The 23,560-nt window shown below is 39.7% G+C and overlaps 1 protein-coding gene across 2 annotated transcripts in view; it reads left to right on the forward strand.

Annotated features, from left to right (window-relative positions):
* The window catches only part of DAPK2 (death associated protein kinase 2), a 172,610-nt gene that overhangs the window by 11,641 nt on the left and 137,409 nt on the right, over window positions 1-23,560 (forward strand). For both annotated transcript variants that reach the window (XM_031955412.1, XM_031955411.1), the window contains exon 2: window positions 3,117-3,214. In XM_031955412.1, the coding sequence (XP_031811272.1) occupies window positions 3,138-3,214 (77 nt within the window). In that variant the 5' untranslated portion in view covers window positions 3,117-3,137. The remainder of the gene's footprint in view (window positions 1-3,116; window positions 3,215-23,560) is intronic.

Consider the following 23,560-nt stretch of genomic DNA (forward strand, 5'->3'; position numbering starts at 1 on the left):
TAGTAGCAGGCAACCCTTGGAAGGTGAACTCAGGCTCATTTAGGTGGGGTGGAGTAATGCCCCTAGGATGATCAGGCAAGTATCCAATACTGGATCCAATATTGCAGATCTTATTTTGTGTTGTTGATTTCCCCTCCTCCCTTCAATCTGCTCCTCTTCTCAAATTCTTAATTTTTGTTGATAATGCTACCATTCTTCTAATCACCCCAGGATTTAGACTTGGTACCATCTTTATTTCTTCTAACCAAATTTTGTGCTTTTAGCACTATAGAATCCATCTCAGATGTCTCTTCCTCTCCTGTGAAGATGTCTGGGTCTTCATTGCCTCTTACCTGCACAATTTCATTAGCTTCCTGTTTCAAGTCTCTTCCCACTCAATACATTTTATATATTATTGTATTATATTACAATATATATTATTGTAGTATTCTATAAACTCAGATCTGGACTTTGGTGGCATCCTATTGCCTCTGGAATAAAATGTAAACTCTTATTTAGGTTTTTTAAAAAAATTATTTATTTATTCATAATTATACCTTTTTATGGACAGAACCCATGCCTGGGTAATTTTTTACAACATTATCTCTTATTTAGCTTTTAAAGATCTTTATAATCTGACCCCAATCCATCTTTCCATCCTCATTGTACATGACTTTCTTTTTCACACTCTGAGATTCTTTGTCTTTTACACCCATCTCTCCATCTCTGGAATGCACTCCCTCCTTATCTCTGGGCAACCAACCTGCCTCAATACGAGATGATTCGGGAAAGAGGGCTAGCAGTTGGAGCAAATCAGGAGAGACTTTATGGTGTAGAAAATGGAACTCTTCCCTCACAACAAACATCAAGCACTGTCTGAACACCAGGAAGCTTTCCTGATTTCCCCCAGGTGCTAGTCCCCTCTTTCCAAGTTAGGGAGGTAGATGGTGTTCTGGGCTTGGAGTCAGGAGTTCAGGTCCAGCTCCAGACACTTACTAGCTGTGTGACCTTGGGCTAGTTATTTGGCCTGTTTGCCTCACACAACTATAAAACTATAAAATTCTCAACTATAAAATAGGGACAATAATAGCAACTATCTTGTAGGGTCATTAGGGATCAACTAAGATAATATTTGTGAAGTATTTAGGACATTGCTTAGTACATAAGTGATATATAAATGCTATTGCCCTTAATTACGTTTTTGTATCTAGTCATTGTATTTATGCTGTTTATATTTTTGTATGTACTTGTCAATTTTTTTGGAATATAAACTTCTTGTAAATAGGAACCTTACATCCCAAGGTAAATAGGGATTGGGATTGGTTTATATTTTTGTATTAGTATCCTTGGCACAATTTGGGCATGTGCTTAATAATCTTGATTTGCAAGCATTTGTATCTGGAGCTTTTCTTATTCTAAAATATCCTTCTGCAGTGACTCATTGGTGAATTCTTTCTGAACCCCCATTTTGGGGATGTGCCGGAGTGGCTATATTTTATTCTTGTTTCAGCTTCTTTACATACTTCAGACACTATGGTCCTCCATAGGTACGCTTTATCCCCCTCCCCCTCCTGCTTTTCTGCTTCCTTTTATATTTTATCTTCCCCTGTTACAATGTAAACTCTTCGAGGTTAGGGTCTGTCATTTTTGCTTTCATTTGTATCATCAGGGCTTACTTAGCACAGTGTCTGGTACAAAGTGAGTACTTAATAAATGTTTATTAATTTCGTGTGTGTGTGTGTGTGTGTGTGTGTGTGTGTGTGTGTTAGAACAAAAATGTCTTTTTCTTTAGGATAATACTCTAATATATGGATATTCTTATTTTATGATTCTATATACTCTCAGATTGCTTTCCAAAATGATCCTACCAATATTCAAATCCACTAACAATAAATGAGTGTCTGTTTCTACACAACCTTGCCAGTATTGAATTTTGATACTTTGGGCTATTTTTGGATGGGTTTAGATGGGTTATTTGTAATTTTTTTGCGTTCTTAGTGAAGTTTCTTCCTAGTGATGTATAGAATGTCATTAACGCCTACACTAAATGGACCTAGAAGACTGCTTTTATAATTCTTATGACTTTGGTGGTGGTGGTGGTGACAGGTTTCTTCCCTTACTTTCAGACTTTTTCTGTCACAGACTTATAGACAAAGTTGGAAGGGATCTTCAGGGTCATCTAGTTCATTCCACTTTTTTAGTAGGACTGTTTCTAGTTGACTTGCCATTTCTATTGTCTTGCTTTTAGAAACCCAAGTGAATTAGAATTCTGTGAGATCTACCTGAACATCTTTTCTATGGACTTTGGATGACTCTTTCAGGCCTTTCTGGCCTGCTTCTACCCGTGGGGCTGTATGTGCTCTGTGCCACTTCAAAGCCTGGAAATCTGACCCTTAGATAAGGGGGATATCAGTGCAGCGCCGCCAAGAACAATTTCAGATGGCCTGCTTTAGTTGGCTTCATATACAGGCTGTAATGCCCTGTGCCAAAAAGTCAATGGATCTTTTTCCAGACTCAACAGGGCCAAAGCAGTAATATAGTTGATGATGGCATGTGCCAATATCCAAAGAAATGTTGCTCAGACAGGAATTTAATGAGCTTATAGAGCTCAGAAATGTAGGGATATATATTATATATTATATGTATGTATGTATATTATATATGTATAATATATACATAATATATAATATATATCCCTACATTTCTGAGCTCTATAAACTCTTTAAATTATATATATATATATATACATATATATATATATATATATATATATATAATATACACACACACACATATATATAAAAATAAAATTTTGTTTGACCCCTTCTGGTCTTTGCTCCTGACTTTAAAACCATTGCACAAAGAGGGAGAACAGTTTTGTGGTAGTGGTATCTGGAATATTTCCTACGGAGGAAGGTTTCTTTCCCAGCTCCCCCCTCAGTTGGTGATGTGATATATTGGGCGATGGAGGGGAGGGTCACAATATTTGAGTTTCCTAAAAGAGCCAGAGGCTCCGGTATCTGTTGTTTTAACTTGTGCTTTCTCTGCAGCCTGATTTCTTTTCAAATCCAGGCTTTGGAGGCCTATGCTGATTTGTGTAGCCATCCTAACACTTCTTCCTTCCCATTCGTTGACAGGTACATTAGCTCCAAGTCTCAATGAGGAGCCCAAATATGGCGACCTTCAAACAGCAGAAGGTGGAGGATGTATATGAAATTGGAGAAGAGTTGGGAAGGTAAGAGCCTGTGGATAACAGTTGCAGCCAAGTCTGTTTACCCTTGTCTTATTGCAACCGTAAACCAGTTTCCCAGGGCTCTGCCTGGTAACTGCACCCAGACACTGGTGGTTTTAAAAATGAATGTTCCCAGCCTGAGGTTTATTTTCAGTTTTCAGGTGAGCCTTGGAGAACACGACCACAGGTTTGCCTCTTTGGAAATTTGCGGCTCGGGGCAAAGGGATCAGAGTGGCAGACTCCTCTATTTATGGGGCTGCCTGTTTTGCTGTGGTCAAACTAGCCTTAAATTGTTATTCATTTTTAAACAGTTTCTCATTAAGAGCTCTGACTAGGCTCAGGGCAGAGACCTGACCTGTTGATCCGTTTCTCCTGTTCTCATTTCTGACTCTCCATGGCTCCCAGGAATTTTTCTTTTTTAAGCTCACAGCTTGATGGAAAGGTGATGTAATCTTTCTGAAAACTAGTTTGTATAAAAAAACAAAAAAATAAAGTGGACCATGATGAAATCTCTGATCTGAGTTATATTTGTTGTATCAGGTTTGTTAAATCCAGGACTCCCAGGGCAGAATTCTTTTTAAGGTCTTGAAAGCAAGTAATAGTTGGACAGGAATGGAAATTTTTTTCAACATTTCTTCTGACTTCCTGATTATAAAAGACCTATTTAAGAAATGTGTTTAACATACTAACACGGACTCTTACTGGTTCATTTATGCATGTGCAACCACACACTCACAGACATGAACTCTGAGAATTACCTTACAGGATCTTGGATTTAGAACCAGATGTTAGATGCTCCATTTTACCAGCATAGGAGGTAGTCGTGGAGGTGTGATGGGAGGGAGTCCCTTATTATAATCAGAGATTGGATGGAGTCAAATTCAATTCAGTGAACTTTTATTAAATACCTGCAATGATGCTGAGACAGAAAAATCAAGCGACTGCTTCCCTCGAGGATTTTCATGCAGCTGGGATGTTTAAGGTGGTGGGGTGGGGAAAGGGTTGGAATAGAAAGCCTCTGATGTCTGACCTTTTAACTCAAAAGTACCAGTATAGATAAGGAAACTGAGGCTGATATCTGTTTTCTGAGGCTGGATAGGTTGTAAGTGACAGATCTTGAATTCAAGTCTGATTCTTTTTGTTCCACATTCAGTGCTCTTTCCACCATATTGCCTTTCTTTATATACTCAAGGGTATATGCATGTGTACACACACACCCACTCTTTAGGCTAAAAACCAGACCATGGAGACTATATTTCTATTACCTTTGGTTCCCTTTCTCTGAGAAAGTCAATATAGAATGAATTATGGAAGAGACAACCCAGAAGTTATTTTGGCCTCCTGGAACGTTCTTAAGAATAAGGTCTAACTTTTACCTCCCCCCGCTTTTTTTCTTTAAAAAATGAAAAAACAAAGAGAAACAGCTTCAAAGGGTCAGAGAAGCCCTTTTTGCAGAAAGAATAGGATTCCTGGCTGTTTAAAGTTCAAATTGAGTTATCCAGGCAGGGAGCTGACTCATTCTGAGGAAGGAGGGAGCCAGAGCATCTGTTGGAGGTGGGGGAGGTAAAAATCTTGACAGTTATTGATGCTGGGGACCAGCTGCCCTTGCTGATGTGGATCCTGTTTGGAGGGGGGGGGGAGGAGTAAAGAAAGTCAGGGCTAAGTTTGCCCGGGATCTGGAGTTAGATTCTGTTTTTGTAACCCGAAGCCCAGCTTCTTGCTAGTATAGTAGGTTCTCAGTCAGTTTTCAGCCCATGGAAGTGGGACTCTGGCAGACTATGTTACTTTATTGTCTATCACTATTCAGCCCCTAGAAAAAGGTCAGGGCATGGGGTGGGCTAAGTAGCCTCCTTATCATCTCCTATAGAAGAAGTTAATTTTGTAGGATTTTAGAGGAAGAGTTTTCTTGGTTAGAACTATTTCCCATGGGGTTGTTTTTAATGTTTTGTGAGAGGCAGCATAACATAAGGAATAGAAAGTTGGCCTTAAAATAGCCTTAAAATCCTGCTTCTGATATATAGCAGCCATATGACCCAAGCAAGTCACTTATAACCTGTGTTCTATGCAGTTTCCTAGGGTATAAGTCATGAAGAATGGGATAACCTGCATTGATAGAGGGAGTTCTCTATATCACTGAAATGATAGATTCCTAATTTTTTTTACTTTGTTATCTTGAGTATTTCTTCTTCCATGCCCCTCTTCCTTTTTCTCTTTGGATTTGGAGAAATAGGTGGAGGGGAAGGGAAGTAGATGTCATGGATGTAGAATATCCACCATCTTCCTCTCTTAACTTGTGAAAAACTATCTTGGCTTTGAACAAGTATTCATCATTGTATTGTGCTTCATTTTATTGCATTTTGAAAATACTGCACTTTTTACAAATTGAAGTTTTATGACAACCCTGCATTTAACAAATCAAACACATTTTTCCAATAGCATATATTCACATTATGTCTGGGTCACATTTTAGTAATTTTCATGACATTTAAAATTTTTCTATTATTATTATATCTGTTGTGGTGATCTGTGATCAGTGATCTTTAAAATTACAATTGTAATTATTATGGGACACCATAAACCATATCCATATAAGACAGTGAATATAATCCGTAAATGTTGTTTGTGTTCTGACTGCTTCATTAACCAATAGTTACCTGTCTTTCTCCCTCTCTTCAGGCTTTCTTATTCCCTGAGACACAGTGATACTGAAATTACCCCAATTAACAACACTAACTAACAACACTAACTACAATGACCTATAAATGTTCAAATGAAAGGAAAAGTCAATTGATATAACAAACTTTATTGTTGTCTTATTTTAAGAAATTGCCAAAGACCTGAATTCAAATCTGGTCTCAGATGCTTAATACTTACTAGCTGTGTGATCCTAGTCAAGTTACTTAACCCCAATTGCCTCAGAAAAAGAAAAAAGAAAAAGAAATTATTACAGCATATCCCAGCCTTCAGCAACCATCACCCTGCTATCAGCCATCAATAGCCATCAATGTGGTGGCAAGAACCTCTACTAACAAAAAAGGTTATAACTCACTAAAGCTCATAAGATAGTAAGCACTTTTTTAAGCAATGAAGTATTTTAAAATTAAGATATATACATTGCTTTTTTTGGATATGATACTATTGCACACTTAATAGAATACAGTATAGTGTCACTATAACTTTTATATGCACTTAGGAATCAAAAAATTTGTGACTTGCTATATTGCGATATTTGCTTTATTTCGGTGATCTTGAACTAAACCCACAATATCTTCAAGGTATACTTGTACTTTAACCTCTTCTAATTTACCTCAAGGGATAAAATTTGGATTCTCCCCTTCTCAAGGGGAACCCATTGTGCTCTGTGATCTTACCTGATCAGAGAGCTGTAGCACAGGGCTAAGATGAATAACCCAGAGTTTTAATAGTACCCACATTTCTGATCTTTCCTTGGGGACCTTCCCAAATGAATGATTTTGATTTAGAACTTAAAAGTATCAAAGAGTCCACTTAGCCCAACAGCCACATTTTACAACAAACAAGTTGAAAAAACAAGTCCAGGGAAGTTGATTGAATTGCCTAGGAGACACAAGTTAAAAGTAACAGAACTTATGAACCAAATTCAGGACACTTTTATTGTACTATGGTGAAAAGCTCAGATAGGAGAGATACCATGGAGTTATTAAGCCTTGGGACCATTGAGTAGTTATTAGCTAAACAAAGCAAGAAAGAATCTCTCCCCGTGTCTGCTAAAGGCTAGTTTGGGAATAAGAATCTTTCTGTGGGAAAAGCTGACTGAGTCAGATTCCTATTCAGAGTGACTGACCAGGGATGGAGGACCCTGATCTCTGCTGCTAGGTCTTTGACCCCGGTGCTGGGAACGGTTTCTGCTTATCTCCGCTTCAGCCTGAGTTTCTGCCTCTCAGGCCCAAGTGCAGAAACTTGGCGAGTGTAACATTCGCACTCTCAGGACTAGGGAGATTATCTCCTCATGACTCCAATGTTTGGAGAAGTGGCCACTAAAGTATTTTGGTTTCTCCTGTTCTTGACTGTATGCAAGAGTACCAGACCATCTGTGACAGAGAATCATCTCTCGGGAAAGACAAGACGTTACAGTGGAAAGGCTGCTTTCAGAATCTAGAAAGACTTGTTGCAAATCCTCTTTCTGTATCTCCTACTTGTGTGGCTATGGATATGCAAGATACTTAATTCTTTTGATTCTTGGTTACTTTATCTGCAAAATACCTGTAATAGTTATCTCATAGCCTTGTTGTGAGAACTAAATGGAGTGATATGTAAAGTGCTTTTAATCTGGTTACTATATTAATTATTATATATTTTATAAATTAATTAAATAAATTAATTAATTAAATAATTAATTAATTAAATATTAATAAATATCCTCATTATTAGAGGAAACCCTAGAGGTTATCCAAAATGTTATCTAAAAGGGTACATCCCAGAATTCTGTATGTTATGTTATTGCAGATAGAAGAAAATTTGTAAATAATTTTAATTAATATAAATTTTATTTACCCATCATAGTAAATTTTATATTTTTCAAGATAAACAAAACTTGCCTATTACATATACACACTGACCTCAAAATACATGTGAAACCATGAATTTACAAAGAACTAGACAGAAATGATAGCTTTTATCAAAGAGGGCAGGATCTGACAGGAGACAGGAGTCATCTTCCTAAGTTCAAACCCAGCCTCAGACACTTCCTAGCTGAGTAAATCACTTAAAAAAATTCTTAATTAATTCTGATTTTTAATTTTAATTAATTTATTTAATTAACTTTTAATTCCTGAATAAATTATTTCCCTCTGCTTGCCTCAGTTTCCCCATCTGTAAAATGAATTGGAGAAAGAAATGGCAAACCACTCCAGTATCTTTGCCAAAGAAAATCCTAGCTAGGGTCATTAGACACCAGACACCACAAATAATGGTAACATTAAAGGAAGCTGTTTTCTAACTTTTTGTGACTGTTACCAGCTTTCATAATGTGCTCTGGAGCCTCACAGAAAAGAATATTGTACTGTGAGCAAGAAGGAAAAAAAAAAGGTTGTAAGAGTCCCCCATCTAGTAAAAGTGTCTGTCTCTCTCTCTCTCTCTCTCTCTCTCTCATTTTTTTTTCCCTGAAGAAAAAACAAGCTCTAGAAGCAGTTAGTAGCAGAGGTTGAACTTGAACTCAGGTCTTCTGACTTCAGTCCAGTGGTCTGGTCACTACTGCATTGCCCTATAAAAACACTTTTTTCTTTGTCCAAGAAAAGGAGATTCTAAGCAATTGCTTGGGTTACATCAGAATTGGTGGGACCTAGGGGAGAAGAGGTGAGTATTTGAGGAGCAGTAAAAATAATTGGGATATTTTCATACACATGTGTAATTTTTATGTACCCCCACATTTTTATTCTTAAATAGGCATTTGCTCTCAGACACAGGCATTTGTTCAAGGGCATTAAAGGGGCAGGTTAAGGCCCAGCTTGGCCTTCCAGGACCTCCATGATTTCTTCTCTACTTAGCTCTCCAGATTTATCTTCTGTTATTCCTTTGCATGAACCCTTTGCTCTTGTTTTTCTATTCCTGAAATCCAGGACATGGCTCTTCTGGACCATTGCTTCGACTGTTGCCATTTGCTTTTTCCTGATGTAACCTCTGTGTAATTCTTTGTCTAAATCTTACTGTTTTTTCCAAGGCTTGGCTCAGGTGGGTCCCTCTTCTTCTATTCCTTTCTTTCCTGTTTGGCACTCACATACGCTGCTGGTATTGTTATCTAGCTTGAGGTTTAATTCCTGGAATGAACTTCATGTCCTGTGTCCCCTTTTCAGAATCCTTCTCTTCTTTTAAACTTGGATGTTTCCTCCATCTTGAATGCTTCCCCAATTTTTCCCCACCACCTTGTTAGTGCCCCATCCACTCCTAAATTACCATGATGTTTCTTTATTTGTATTCATAGAATTCTATATTTCAAGCTGGAAGCACCTTAAGAGGCCATGTAGCCCTCCAAAATCCTCTTTTTATAGATGAAAGTACCAAAGGCCCAAGGTCACAGGGCTGGGATTCAGAGAGACTTGAAACTCCGAATTCTCTCCATTTTCCCTGGCAGGCCATGTTCTATCATTCTTCCTCAGGGCTTCTCAGCTTGCCTCGAATATTTAACAATTTGTGTGTCATTGGATAAGGCATTAAAATTCTCTGAGCCTCATGTTTCCCGACTATAAGACAGGGATAATAATGTTACCTACTTCACAGGATCTTTGGGAGACTCAAATGAGATCACATACAGAGTGTCCTAAAAGTCTTAGTACATTTAAAAATTTTATTAGCTTAAAATGCACTAAGACTTATGATACATCCTTTATATAAAGTGTTTTGCAAACTGAAAATTCTTTTAAAAAGTGGGAACTATTATATTAGCCTTTTATTTTTACTTGGACACACACAGATTTTTTTTCCCTCTCAAAGCTCTGGAATATATATAGTCTTATTTAGGATCTGAGCTAAGAAATGATAGAAGGCTTTTGTGAAAGCTGATGTCTTACTAATGAGTTCAGCTGGCACAATCACAATGTGCCAAGGACTATGGAGGTCTGCAGAAGGAACAGCTTTTATAAGGAAGGAAACAGAGAGAAAAAAGAGAGAATAAGCATTTTAGAGCATCTTCTACGTACCAGGAATGGCACTAAGCACTTTATACATATTATTGCATTTGAAGCAGCTAGTGAATGGAGTACTGGACTTGGAGTCAATAGGACGACTTCAGATCAGGTCTCAAGTACTTAGTAGCTTTGGTAACTATTTAACCCCCCTATATCTTGGTTTCCTTATCTGTAAAATGAGGGACACTCTATTCACTGCCTCCCTCCCATATTGATATTTTTATAATTGTAAATTAGGCTGAGGCCATCCATTGTATCCCAGGCCATCTTGGGTCATCTTGACTTTTGTTTTGCCCCTGGAGTTTGCTGACTTTGGAAGAGAAAATGAGGCGGATGATTTTGTTCATATATCACCCCCTGATGCCATTAAACAAAACAAAAAACCAATAACTGAGAAGGGCCAGAATCCTGAAAGTATCTTTGTTTCAAGTGTTCTTTTCCAGAGTTTTGGCCCCCTACATTTTTAAAATGAGGGCTCTGGACTCGACAGCCTCTAAGGTCTCTTATGATCATTTCTTTTTGGAACTTTATTCCCTCCTCTGTAAAAATAGTGGGTTTGATTTGCTCATATATAAGCTCCTTTTTAGTTCTAATATGCCCTGGATTTGTTAAAATCCTGTGATACCATCCTTACTATTCAAGGGAAGGAAATGTACATTTGCTCAGACTTGGAAAGACCTTCTTGGGGGAGGGAAAGGAAATGGACAGGGGAGGTGGGAATTCCTGGTTCTATTTCTGACTTTCTTGGGGGGATTTGCCAAATATAGAAGAGGTCTCTTGGTGAAGAGGCAGAAACCTCATCCTAACATTTAAAAAAAAATCATCATTCACCGATATGTTTTCATTTTATGTCACCAAGATTTTTCTCTATATCCCTTTCCCCTCTCAGAAAGCCATTGCCTCTACTAATTGTTTGGAAGAAAACCTAGGACCTCTTATATCTTGGGACCTTACCAAGGATCTGGCAACTATGACACCCAGTTTAGTGATCCTGCCTCTACTGAACCTAGTGTGAAGAAGGAAAAAGAGTAGAGATGGAAAGCCAAAGGGATCAAAAATCTAGGGTCAGGAAGGTTCCCAGGGTTCTAGTTCTGGCCTTTCTGTCAACTTGCATTGTCCTCTTTGAGAAATCACTTAAACTCCCAGTGTTCATTTTTCTTCCTTGTTTCTTTTTCTTTTCTAAATTTGATTTTCTTTTATTTTCAGTTCTAAGTTTTAGTCCTTTATTTTTCCTTTATTTTAGTTTCCTTTTACATTTATATTTATTTTCCTTTATTTTATCTTTTATTCTCCCCTTATCCACTGAGAAGGCAACTGAATCATCTCACAGTGAACCTTGTAAAAATCTTATGAGATAGGTACTACAGCTATCATTTAGAGACCATAGAATCATAAAGTTTTAGTGTTGGAAAGAGTCCTTGGGGACCATCTAGCTTGATCGATTCCTGAAGGGAACTGGTCCCATGAATCACTCCATGGTGGAAACTCCCCAGTGAGGAATTTTCTTCTGTTAATGCAGTTCTGCACTTTCTCTTCAATTCTGTCCTCGAATTGCCTAGGTTAAGCAATCTGCCTAGGACGGTGTGGCCAAGGGTGTCAAGAGTGGGAACTCGAATCTGGATCTCTGATTCCAAGGCCAGAATTCCATCCCTGTGTTTATTTAGGAAATGCAACCTCATCAAGTTCTTGAAACTATGAGGATGTCTTGGGCAATGCAAGCTGGGAAGGGATTGAAACTCAGGTTTTAAGAGAGAAGCAGAGACTCCTTATTCCTTCAGGTTGTCCCACAGCTATATGCAAATGCCATTCCTCGTCCTTCTGCCTTCCATGTCCCCTACACTGCTTACTTACCTGCAGACATCTGGATCATCTCTGACTTACTCATCCCAGATGCCCCATCTTTTATTCGCCATGGCCCCCCGGCTCCATTCTCCTCAGTGCCTAATGGGGCCTCCCTGCAGCCGCCTGCCAGGTCTGTGTCTCGACTGTGGGATGCGAGTGTGGTCAGAATCTTGCTCTGCTGGCTCAGCCCTGAGAGGCAATATCTGGGGGGAGAAAGACAAAACCTACAGGAAATTCTTCCGAAGAGCCTGGCTGCTCCCCCTCCTCCTTCGGATACCGGCGGCCTTGTTTATTAAAAAGAATAACAAGGGAGGGCACCAGATATTTGTTGCAGCCATGCTCCCCCTCCCCTCTGTCTTCTGCTTTCAAGTAACTTCCAGTCAAGATGCTTGGGAGAAGAGACTTTCTGACCCCTACCAATATTCTTTCTCAAAAAATATCTCCCATGTCTTCTCAATCAGTCAGTCAACAAGGCTTTATTGAGTGTCAACTACATGCCAGATGTTAGAAATACTGGTAGAAAAAATGAAAAGCTCCCCACTCTCAGTAAGCTTGCATTTTAATGGGGGGAGACAACAAATATGTATAAGATACAGGTAGAATAAACATAAAATCAATAAATGTACTACAGATATGTATAAATAGCACAGATGGGGTGTGATAGTAAATGTTTAATGACCAGGTGTTTTTTTTGGGGTGTGTATGTGAGCATAAGACATCTTTAAGTTTAATCTGCAACATTAACATTCCCCCAACAACTTGTTTTATTGTTTTTGGTTTTATTGCTTGAATTTAACTTGGAGAAGTTATATGATATGGTCAAGGTTACACAGTTTGTAATAAAGCCGAGAACACAGCTCTTTGGCCTCCTGGTCCAGATAGCTTCTCAGCGGATTATGGTGTTTCCTCTTCCCTCCTCATATGGCTCAACTTCTGAATCAGAAATGGGAAGGGAATGTCAGGATCCTAGAAGACAGAACTGTGTATACTTCCTCAATCTAGCTAGATGAGTTAGGAGTTAGCAGTGACTCCTTCATAAGGAGGAGGAGAAAGGCATGTTCTCTCCCCCTCCCTCCCTCCCTCTTTGTCCTTCCTGCCTTCTTTTCCTTTTCCTCCCTCCCTCCCTCCCCCCTCTCTCATTCTCTCTCTCATTCTCTCTGTCTCTCTTACTCTCTGTCTCTCACTCTCTCTGTTTCTCTCTGTCTCTGTCTCTCACTCTCTTTGTCTCTCTCTGTCTCTGTCTCTCTTCCCTTTCTCTCCTCTTCTCTCATCTTTCTGTTTCCCTCTCCCTCCCCACTTCTTTCCCCATCTCTCTCCCTCTCCCAGTCCCTCTCTTTCTCTCTATCTCTCGCCTCATCTTTCTCTCTTCATCACTCTCTCATTCTGTCTCCCTCTTTCCCCCTTCTCTATCTCTCTGTCTCATCTTTCTGTCAATACTTGGACCACCAGAATTTTTGAGGCTAGGCCATTCATAGATACTTAACTGGACTCTTCTTTTTTTAACTTAACTTCCTAAGAGAATTTGTAAGCGGAAATAAAAGCTGGAAGCTAGGGTGAGAGCCAGAGTGGGAAGATAGAGGGAAATGGCACAGTGTTCTGAATTGGAATGAAGACCCTGGGCTTCCTAACTGATCCCAGCTTGTAGGCCAGGGCTGGAAGCCATCAGGGAGACGGGTAGGCAACTTTGCCTCAACTGGGCATAAGCCTGCCCCATTGCCACTTTCCTCATGAGACAGGTGGTTAGCCTTTCAGACTCCTACTGGAGATCACTCTCAGGGACTTTGCCCTATACCCAGCAGCCGGATTCTTGGTTCCCTGTGGATTCTGGAGGGTGTGACTAAGTTCTAGCTGTGTCTTCCACAAACTCCACCTTGAAAGTCTTCTCACTGGGCTAAGGGGCCGTTCTGATGCCTCTGGCCCGGGTATGTATCACACACCTTTCATTACTGGTACTAGAGAGCTAGGTTCTGGTGCTAAGCTCTCTTAGTTATTAGTTGAGACCTTATGCCAGTCCCTCCTTTCCTTTCTCTGGATTTCCTTCACCTCATCTTGAACTCGAAGGGCTAGATTTGTGAGGTTTCTTCCAGTCCGAATGGCTGTGCCTTGTGGTGCAGTAGAAAGAACACTGAATTTGAAGGCAGAAGAACTGAATTCAAATCCTCACTCCACTGTTTTCAACCTGTATTGTTTTGGACAGTCCCTTCAGTTCTCTGAGCCTCTGTTTTCCCTCGTGTTCTAGGGAAGGAAGTTGTTCTAGGTAACCTCTAAGATACTTCTAAATCTGGGTTTCCTTGAAAGGAGGCTGAATAGAAGTCAGTGTTAGACTGGATTTCAGAAGACCCAAGTGCTGGTCTTGGCTCACAGTAATCCTGGTTCACATTTTACTGTCTGAATTTGGGCAAATTAGTTTTCCTCTCTGGGACTCAGTTGAAAATGAAAAGTTTAGACCTAAATGATCTCAAAAGCCTCTTTAGACCCCGACAACCTGGGCTCTCTGATTGCTTGCTTGCTTTTTTTTTTTTTTTTATCATTTTCTTCAAGATTTGTGAAGGAGACTTTAATCGTCCCTTATTGTCCTTTCCATCTTCATACTTTTCTGGGCAAGATTTTGCCCTTTCTTTCATTTGATACCCAAGGAACTTAGAATTACTGGGAAACGTGGAAAAACCAAGGGCCCCAAGAGCTGGAGTCCTGCTGGTTTGATGGCTGGCCTGGCCCAGGACCTCGAGGATTATGACATTGTTTTCCTGGAGATGCCGTAAAATTTTGTCTGCTGCTTAGTGGTGGAGTGTTCAGAGCCTGAGATGAGGAATAGTTGTTGAGGTAACAAAGAACTGAGGGAGTTCCTGTTTGAGGTGGTAGAAATGGCTCTTTCTGGTCTGATTTGTAGACACTTTGGAGATACCGTACCAGGGATGGAGAGATCTTAGATGGGGATTAGGGAGGAAGGGAAGAAAAGAAAGTGGTACAAGAGAGTAAGAACAGAACGAAGTGAGAACCCCAGGTAATGGACCTCCAAGGAGGACCTTCAAGCTGCAGCCAAAAATTATGCTGCTTTAAAAAATATTTTTTATTCTCAACTTAACAGAGACCAAACAAAGAAAACATTTCCATGAACATAGTAGAACAGAAGAAGGTTGTACTGGAAACCACACATTTATGCCACATACTTCTTATTTTTATTTTTAAATATACACTTGATCTTAGCCTAGATAGGCTGAGAAGCAATTCAGCACAGTTTTTAGCATGCTTGTCTGTCATTCTTTCTGGTTTTTCTTCTGTTCTGTTTGGTCAAATGCCATGCCTTTTATTATTTTTGGGTTTTTTATGATTTCTTTTTCTAATTAAATTTTATTTTTATTCAATTAGCAAAAATATGCCTTCTCTCCCTCCTGCCTAACCTCCCCCTCATTGAAAAAGAAAGAAAAACAAAACCCTTGTAAGAAATATGTAGTCAAAACAAATTTCCACATTGTTATTGTTGTTATTGTTCAATCGTGTCTGACTCTTTGTGACCTCATTTGGAGTTTACTTGGCAAAGATACTGGCATGGTTTGCCATTTCCTTCTCTAGTTTATTTTACAGATGAGGAAACTAAGGCTTAGTAAGTATCTGAAGCTCCAGAGCTAGGATCCAATCAACTGTGCTACCTTCCTGCCCATAATTCCCATATTGGCCAAGTCTAAAAAATATGTGACTCAGTCTGCACTTTGAGTCCATCATGTCTTTGTCAAGTAGCTTATTTCATCATGAGTCCTCTGATGTCATAGTTGATCACTGAAATAAATCAGAGTTTTCATGATTTTCCAAGATGTTTGTTATTGTTTGTCCTTTGTGCTTGAAGAAGATCATGACATCAGGGAGGTGATCCATGATATGCTGGTAAATTGGATTTAAGTGAGGGAGGGCTGGGTAAGGTCATTTGCCTCACTTTCCCCTCCAGAGCCATCTGGGTCCAGTGGCCAGATGTGCATCAGGATGACTGTAAATGGTCCTAGATGCAGTGGGAGATCTTGGCCTTTTTAAGCTAAGGTCTTTCCCAGATCTCACTTTGATTGAAGTACTGTCCATTCAGTGATTAAGGCTAGGCAAGAAAGAAATGAGGTAAAAATGGCCTTTTTTATCTAGTTTAAAAAAAAATCAATCTGGGAGAGGAAAATCTGGCCAAAATAGAAACAATTGCTATTTATATTCACTCTGAGCCAATCATGGCCCAAAGATCAAATAGGCTTGGTCTGGGACATTTTGTTGGCCAATCAATGAAAGCAAGAGTGATTCTGGGTTGAAGGCAAGAGATCCTTAGGAAAGAAATTGAGTGAACCCCTATATAAGTTGTGAAATTTCAGCAATCAAAATTTACATTCTTTTGGGCAGAGTATCCACAGGAAAGGGAAAAAATGGAGAGAGGATACGGACGGACAGACAGACAGACAGATGGAGAGGAAGAGAAAGAAAGGAAAACTAGTCATGTTGGCCCTGACTTCAGTGGTCTTTTTAAATTAAAGGCTTTAAGAGGTCTCAGTTTGTTTTTGAGACAACTGCCCACTTAATGACTAAGGCTAGGTTAGAAATGAGGCAGAGAATGGCCTACTTTACCTAATTTTAAAAAAATTGTCGTTGAAATACTGTTGTTATTGTAGAAATTGTTCTCTTGGTTCTACTTACTTCACTCTGGATCAAATTTCATAAATTCTTATAGGTTTCTCTGAAATTGTTCCCTTTATTTCTTTTTTTCTTTTTAAATTTTTATTTATTGATTGATTTTTGCTGAGGCAATTGGGGTTAAGTGACTTGTACAGGGTTACACAGTTAGGAAGTATTAAGTGTCTGAGAGAGAGATCTGAATTCAGGTCCTCCTGATTGTGGTGCTGTTGCTCTATCCACTGCATCACCTAGCTGCCCCCCTTTATTTCTTATAGTATTCCAGGATATTCGTACACCATAATTTTTTTGGTTGTTCCTCAATTGATGGCTTCCCCCTTACATCTGCAATTATTTACAGAGACAAAAATAGCTTCTATAAATATTTTTAAATATATGAGTCCTTCTCTACCCGTGCCATGCCCTTTAAAAATCTCTTATTTGTTTTTCTTTTATCAGCACTAGTGATACTACTAGGTCAAAGGGTGTACAAAGTTGAATACTTTTTTGAGACTATTTCCAAGTTACTTTCTAGAATGTCCGGATCAGTTCACAACTCTGCTAACAAACCATTAATTTTCCTATTTTCCCATGGACCCCTTTTAAATGCTGCATCTTTAAAAAGCACTTGTAAAGAATTGTTTTAGTTTCTGGGACTGATCCAGTGCCTACAACTGAATAGCACGCAGTAGGCCTTTAATAAATATTTACTGAATTTTATTGATTTTGAGAAATCGCATCCGTGTTTCTAGCTTCCTGCACTGACAACATCAAAAAGTCTAGAGGAAGTGAGATAGTTAGCCAGTAGTGAGCTTATGTTGAGGTACTGGAGAAAATAAAATAGTAATAATGTCTTATATCTATGGGGTCTTCAGATACAAGGGCATCTTATCATTTAATCCTCCTAATACCCCAATGAAATCAGCAGGAAAGGGATTATTATTATCATTTTACTGATAAAGAACTGGAACTGAGAGGAGTTAAGGAAGACGTTATTGTATAATTTGGAGAAAATGATAAGACTCAAATGAAATAGAAATTGTGCTGTACATAGCAGAAAAATGGATACAAAGTTATTGAGTTATCTTAAAAGAAGAATTTTTCAGAGAAAAAGATGTTCTCTTGGGGTATCAGGAAATAATGCCTTCTCAACCTTATGCTGAATTGAGTTCAACAAGCATTTAAATATTAAGTACCTACTGTTTGCCATTCACTGTTAAGAAACTTCTCATAATGTCTTACCTGAATCTGATGGAGAAACCTCCTTAAAGGTGGGGCTAGGGGACTAGCTTGGCTCTTTTCTGAAAGTCATGTGCCGTTTGGGCACAGCAGGGTACACGATATACCTTCCTTGCCATATGTAGGGGACCCCGCTTGGTTAGCAGTGACCCCTTACACAGCCCAAGCCTCTGAATTGAGAAGTCTGGTACTTAAGACCCTCTATTCCCTCAGAAGATGGGCGGATTTGGGGCATCTGTTTCAGAGCGGAGCAGAGTGAGGTCACTGGTGGGAAGGGTTGGCCCAGCTCTTTCCCTTTGTCCTCAGTAGGCCACGTAGAAATGACAGACTGTGACTACAATTTTTCTATCTTTGGAGTCCAGTGGTTTTGATTCAGGGTTTGGGCCAGCTGAGAGGTTTCATATGGTGCTTCTTCCTCACCCCACCACTCTCCCACCGCTAACAGGAAAGGACTCTCTCTAATCATCATTTATTAAGCAATTCATGCCTTTGTGTTCTTGCTCATGTTGTTGCCTTCTGAGAACACCCTTTATTCTCTTATCCAGCCAACTCATTCTTGAAGATCCCCCTCCAGGAAGCCTTTAGAACTGCTATATCTACATTTATTGCACTGATAATGTTTTCTGCCATATTATTTTAAATGATTCCTTATGTGATATTTTCATGTCCCTCACTAGATTTCAGCTCTTTCAGAGCAAGGACTTTATCTTAAACTTCTTTGTATCATCGTTGCTCTCCTTCCATCCATTATGCCTAGAATAGAGTCGTTAAGGTTGTAAATGCTCAATAGAGATTATTGTGTGATTTGCCAAATTTGGGATTTCTTTGCTTCAAAATGGGATTTACCAAAATCTTTGCCAATTCTTCTGTGGCCAGTTACTGGGTAGAACTTGGGACCCAGAATCATATTTCCTATGACCAAGATGGAGGACTCGGCTAGTTTGTTGTCAAAGTATAAACCAATAATGGTTCCGATATGAATGGTTTCAATTGTAAATCTGTTAAGATGTGAAATTATATATAGAAATAGTTACTAAATTGGCATTTTCAAGTGAAGGATAAACTGATGCTATTAGGCTTACTGATTTTTCAATTGGTATTAATGAAAATAATAAAAATGAGAATAATGGAAAGATAATAAGAACTGGCATCTGTGTGGCGGTTGAAGGCTTACAAAGTACATGCCATAAATTATTGCACTTGATCTTGACAGCAACCCTAGGCAGATGCTGTTATCCCATTTTACAGGTGAGAGTGCTGAGGCTTTTAAGAGATTCCTTGAGAAGTCTGGGATCATAGAGCTAGGGAAGAGGTTGAGATGGGATTGAAACCCAAGACTTGTGACTATAAGCCCATCACTATCCCTCTATAAAGTTCTGGATCCCAGAGCCCCCTGGTTTGGGAAAATTAAGTTTCAAGAAAGCCACGGACAACCAAGTGAAGATCAGAATCAAAGACCCTCCATAAATGGAGAAGCAGAGACTGTGACCAGGATCAGGAGATGAGACTAGGATTTAGTTGAGGCCTTTGGACTAGGACGGCTGATCCTGGGCTCCATCTGGCTCTGGTAGGAGGGACTTGGTTGTCTCTCCTACAGTCCCCCTTTGCGCAGGGCTGGTGGTCCAAGGGTCGCCGAATGATTTCCCTTTTCGGATCCTTCAGTCCCAGCTAAGAAACAGCTGGGCCAGTCCTGTTGTGCCCTGGGACGGCTCCCTCAAATGCAACATGATAAAGACTGGGTGCTTTTCTCTGTGTGGTTGGATGATTCTCATTGTTTCCTTGGCGAGGCCCTTGAGGGGAGGGGAAACCCGCAGGGGGGGTTTCTTTGTTATCCCCAGCAGATGCACAGAATGCTCACTTGTTCTGCCTTGGTGGGTGCCAGGGCTGCCCGTCACGTGCCTCCTGGATCCCCAGCTGGAGCAGGATCACGGACTCCAAGCCCACTCTGAAGCCACCAGGCTGGGAGGCCGCCCCTGCTGGAGATGCTGGGAGAGGAGGAAGGCCGGGTGCCGGCAAAGCTGCCGAGAGTGCTCCATAATGACTCCCAGTGCTCCAAGAAGGCTCTCTGGCCCAGAGTGCTTGAGGGTTTTCTGGAGCCATAAGACACCGTGGCTTTTATTTACCTGCTCAATGATCAAATGGAGGAGGAAAACTCATGGAACAAAGAAGGAGAAAAAGGCAAAGCAGTGATTTATTCCATCTTGGAATACCGAGGGTAAACGGAGCGTGTGGAGCCACCCCCACTCAGGCATTCTCTCCAGGTGTGCAGTGGAAAGTGTGCCGGCCCCTCAGGAGACTTGAGCAAGTGACATGGTGTCTTGAGGCCTAGTTTCCTTTCTTATCTGTGAGATGAGGTCATTGGATTAGGTGGGCCCCAGGTCCCTTTGAACTCTTCCTCTGTGACCCCGTACCCTGGGGTTTTAGGGAAATGAGCCACCTCCTTGGGGCGAGCCCAGACACCCTCTCGGCCCTCCTCGGAGTGAGTGCTGTCACCCTTCGGAGGGAAGCCTCCTGCTTCCCTCCCGACCGGGCCGTGGTCCTGCTGCCGACTTCTCCTCTCGGAGCAGAAGGTCTCGCAGCTGCTGTCAGAGAGGGCCCGGCCCAATCACCTTCCGGGGCTCTGGGGCCTGACGGTTACATCAGAAGCAGAATCCCCGCATCCTCAGAAGCTGGCCACAGAACCCAGGCCCAGGCCTGCTGTAGCAACACAGCTAGTAAATATTGACTTTGCTGGAGGGAAAATGGAAAGCAGAGATGCCTCAGCTGCGCTGAGAGGGTGGAAGTTCACTGGCCGATAAGGCGAGGATTAGTTGTGCAACGTGGAGGACGTGCCTTGTCCAATAAGTTGTTTCAGGTGGAGATGCCGCGGGTAGGGAGAAGGGTGGGGAGAAGAGGCGGCAGAGTCCCGGCTTCCTGCCCGATCCCTTTCACACACAGCCCCCCCATCCTCCACACACCTCCCCGCAACGAGGAGGAAAACCCAAACTCTGAGAACATATAACACTGGAGATCTTGTATTTTCTCAGCTTTTATTATAAGCTGCCTGTGTGCGTGTGTATACATATATATTATAATATATATATTTAAGCATATGTATATACATACATACAGATGGAGCATGAGACTTGAGAAAAAGATACACTTGTATATGTATTTATACGCACAAATTTATTGTACATGTACATACCTATATACACTTTTATGCACATATAGACATATATATATCTATTTAAATATATGTATGTGCATATATATAGCAGGTCATGAGAATTGAGAAAAAGATATACTTATATATGTACTTATATGTACAAATTTATTGCATATGTGCAGACATATATAGACATATACACACTTATGCACACATATCTATGTATTTAAGTATATATATATATATATATACATATATATAGTCAGATCATGAGAATTTAGAAAAAGATATACTTGTATATGTATTTATATGCACGGATTTATTGTAAGATGCATGTCTATATAGACATACACACTTTTATGCACATACCCATATATATATACATATATGTATACACATATTCATAATACACAAATCCATTGTAAGGGTTCTCTTGAAGAGGTAGAGATCCAGACCAACATAATAGTTTTTCAACTAAGAAAAGTAATTTGTCTACAATTAATTACTAAGCTATTGAGCCAGGACTAAAGTTCAACTTCCCTTACTCTAGGGAATCATGGCAGATCAGTTACTGGACAAGGATAGAAATGGCCCTAGTTTTAGCTTTTAACAGTATACATCAAACTGCCTTCTAGCCTTTGATTTAATTCAACAAAAATATGTAAAGAATTCTTGTTTTTCCATGGATGAGGAAAAGACTGTTCTCATTAAGGGTACTTAGTTGCTTTGCAGGTCATTTCATCTCTCTGGGCCTCCATTTTCTGGTCTGTAAAATGAGAAAGCTGAATTAAGATGATTTTTGAAGTACCTTCCAACTCTAATACAGTTCTCTGATTCTGTGTCTGTGTGATCTTGTTACTTGAGATTTACGAAAGATGCTGTATATGGGTTGCCAATTTTTCATCCCAAACTAGAAGAGAATAAATAAAATTGTATTATTATAAATAATATAAAATTGTAAAATTAATTGCATTCGATGATTTAGAAGGCATATAGGACTCTTGCTGAGCTTTAGTGTTCTCATTTTAAACATCAAGATTTTTTGTTCAGGACTAGGAGAATAGTCACTGATTCCATGATGTATCCTGAAAGTTGAATTTATGGATTCCAGATTATATTTTCTATTTGTTGTTTGTGGAGGAAGAAAATAATTCTAATTATTTGAGTCTTTATAATTTCTAAGAAATTCTGGGTAAATAGATGTTTATTGTATTTAAAAAAAAAAAAAAACTTTGTGTCTAATTCTTAAATCTTTGCTTGTATCCAGTGTGGCAGGGCCTAAGTAACAGCGGGACAAAGCTGGTCAGTCAGGGAGCAAGGACTGGTTTCTAGATGAGAGAACAGCAGGGTTCACTGATTGCACCAGAATAATACTGATTGCAGTTAACAGGGAAAATACTTTGATACTCTCCTTCCTTCTCTCCTCCTCCTCCATGGGTATACTAGTAAATATTTAACAACTGGAACTTAAAAAAAAGTATAGGAGACACATTTTCAGTTTAATTTTTATTTTAGATGTTTTCTCTTTCACTTTCTTAAATATTAATAATTAATAAAATGATAAATCAAACCCTGATTGTGATGGTTACTAATTTCTGAGATGTAAAATTTGACACTTGCCTTGGGAGTCAGTCCTATCCATCTCCATTTCCCAATCACTCCATCCTGGGCCTCCATTTGGTCAATTGAAGTGTAAAGCTACTTAGCACAGTTTTCTCAGGTGAAATATAGCTCTGTATTTCAGAAAACACTTGAGTGAGCTCCATCCTAGGGCAATCACTGTGACTTTGCCTCTTTTTTATATATCTTGCCCAGACTGGAAGCGATCTTGGAGTGGTGACTCTAGGCTTGAAGATATATGGTGGTGGGAAGAAGGGGGCTACAACTGGTCAAGGACAGTGTGAAGGGGGAGTGAGTATGTGTGTGTGTGTGTGTGTGTGTGTGTGTGTGTGTGTGTGTGTATGTGTGTGTTTTGGGGATGAGGGAGATGAGGAAGTACCAGAGATGTAGTGCCCCTCTCAAAGATGGTGGGGAAGGAGACATATTGGCAATAACTGGCCTGAGTTCAATTTGTCAGTGAGACAGAAATTGATCTATGTGCCCCATTTGCACACATATTATGGGTATGTTGCTGTGCTGTATAGCACGTGTTGAGGAATTGGGATTGATTTATATAGGGGAGAACACTTGCCAGACTTGGAACTTTACTGCTAGAGATACATTCTTGGATGAAGGATCTCCCTTAACTAATACAAGTTGGGACCTTCTCTGGGACTTCTGGTTTAGAGAACTACCTAAGAGAGTAAGTAAGCTAGTGTGGGTTTAAGGGGGCTCTGATCCTGGCTCTTAGAACCAGGTACTATGTGTACTACACTGCCTCTCCAGAGAAGGGAAATCAGTCTGTTATAAAGTTAAAAGTCAAAGAGATCGCTAACTTTTAACCCTTTGGTCCATGAACTAGCTAATAAATTGCTTATTAAAAGAAATCTCATTGATCAGGTTCTTTTTTTTTTTTTAAATTTAATAGCCTTTTATTTACAGGTTATATGCATGGGTAACTTTACAGTATTAACAATTGCCAAACCTCTTGTTCCAATTTTTCACCTCTTACCCCCCACCCCCTCCCCCAGATGGCAGGATGTCCAGTAGATGTTAAATACATTAAAATATAAATTAGATACACAATAACTATACATGACCAAACTGTTATTTTGCTGTACAAAAAGAATCAGACTCTGAAATATTGTACAATTAGCTTGTGAAGGAAATCAAAAATGCAGGTGGGCATAGATACAGGGATTGGGAATTCAATGTAAT

This window comes from Sarcophilus harrisii, chromosome 2, assembly GCF_902635505.1.
Source record: "Sarcophilus harrisii chromosome 2, mSarHar1.11, whole genome shotgun sequence".
NCBI classification, from domain to species: domain Eukaryota; kingdom Metazoa; phylum Chordata; class Mammalia; order Dasyuromorphia; family Dasyuridae; genus Sarcophilus; species Sarcophilus harrisii.